Source organism: Nematolebias whitei, unplaced genomic scaffold (genome assembly GCF_014905685.2).
Source record: "Nematolebias whitei isolate Nwh7 unplaced genomic scaffold, NemWhi1 Nwh_scaf_18892, whole genome shotgun sequence".
In the NCBI taxonomy this organism is placed as follows: domain Eukaryota; kingdom Metazoa; phylum Chordata; class Actinopteri; order Cyprinodontiformes; family Rivulidae; genus Nematolebias; species Nematolebias whitei.
In genome coordinates this window covers 1-1,004 of record NW_023637437.1, presented here as the reverse complement: position 1 = coordinate 1,004, position 1,004 = coordinate 1, and the positions used below count along the sequence as shown (strand labels likewise).

The 1,004-nt window shown below is 53.4% G+C and overlaps 1 protein-coding gene across 1 annotated transcript; it reads left to right on the top strand.

Annotated features, from left to right (window-relative positions):
• Window positions 1-232: 232 nt before the first annotated feature.
• On the top strand, window positions 233-857 carry LOC119430042 (GRIP1-associated protein 1-like; the record flags this gene model as incomplete). Its single annotated transcript, XM_037697472.1, has 4 exons — window positions 233-331; window positions 415-516; window positions 588-701; window positions 780-857. Coding segments are annotated over exons 1-4 (384 nt in total), but the record flags the coding sequence as incomplete, so codon positions are not given.
• Between the last annotated feature and the right edge of the window lie 147 nt (window positions 858-1,004).

Below are 1,004 nucleotides of genomic sequence, written 5' to 3'. Positions count from 1 at the left end.
AAACTCCACCCAGAAAGGTCCCGGACTGGGATTTGAACCAGCAACCTTCTTGCTGAGAGGCAGCAGCTCTACCAGCTGAGCCACCGTGCTGAGCAATCTGTAGACTCTTAGAATTTACAGCTGGATTTTACTGCACTCAGTCTGTGTGGGTGAACATTACTGCTGGGTAGGAAATGGGAGTAGTACAACAACAACAGCTTTAATGTGTGTGTGTGTTCAGACAGCAGAGAAGAGGAAGGCCATGTTGGATGAAATGGCCACACAGCTGAACCAGCTGAAGTCCGACCACAAGGAGGCGCTGTCAGACCTGAATCTGCAGCACGAGAAGGAGGTGAGGTCATCTTCATCACGTTGTCTGTTCATCTTCATCACATTGTTTTGAGTGACTTCCTGTCTCTCGTGACCTTCTGTCAGGTTCTGGGGGTCCGAGCTCGGTATGAGAAGGAACTGCGAGGTCTCCATGAAGACAAGAGTCGCTGTGAGGAGGAGCTCCGACTGCAGCTGCGAGAGGAGAAGGTAAGCGTGGAGGGTGGAGGTCTGGACCATGGCAGAGCAGCAGCATGATCCTCCTCCTGGTTGGTTTTCAGGCTCGCTCCAAGGAGCTGGAGGGGTTCCAGCTGCAGGTGGAGGAGCTGCAGGCTCAGCTTCAGGCCATGGAGGGAACCAAAGGATGGTTCGAGAGACGCCTCCAAGAGTCCGAGGTGGGTGAGGAACCCTCAGGGTTCTCAGCAGTCAAAGGTTAGAAATGTTCTGCTGAAGTTTGATGTGTTTGAGAGCAGGAGAACATGGAGAACAACGCTGTGCAGCATCAGGAGGACATCAGGAACCTGCAGGAACACCACACCCTTCAGCTGCAGGTACACTCCCTGAAACAAACGAGGGGTTTGTGTTCTCACGCTGAGGACCAGCAGAGCAGGTCCTCCACTGATGGACAGTGGACCACTGGTGGGATCTGAGATGGTTTGGACATGTCCAGAGGAGGGACAGTGGTTTGGACATGTCCA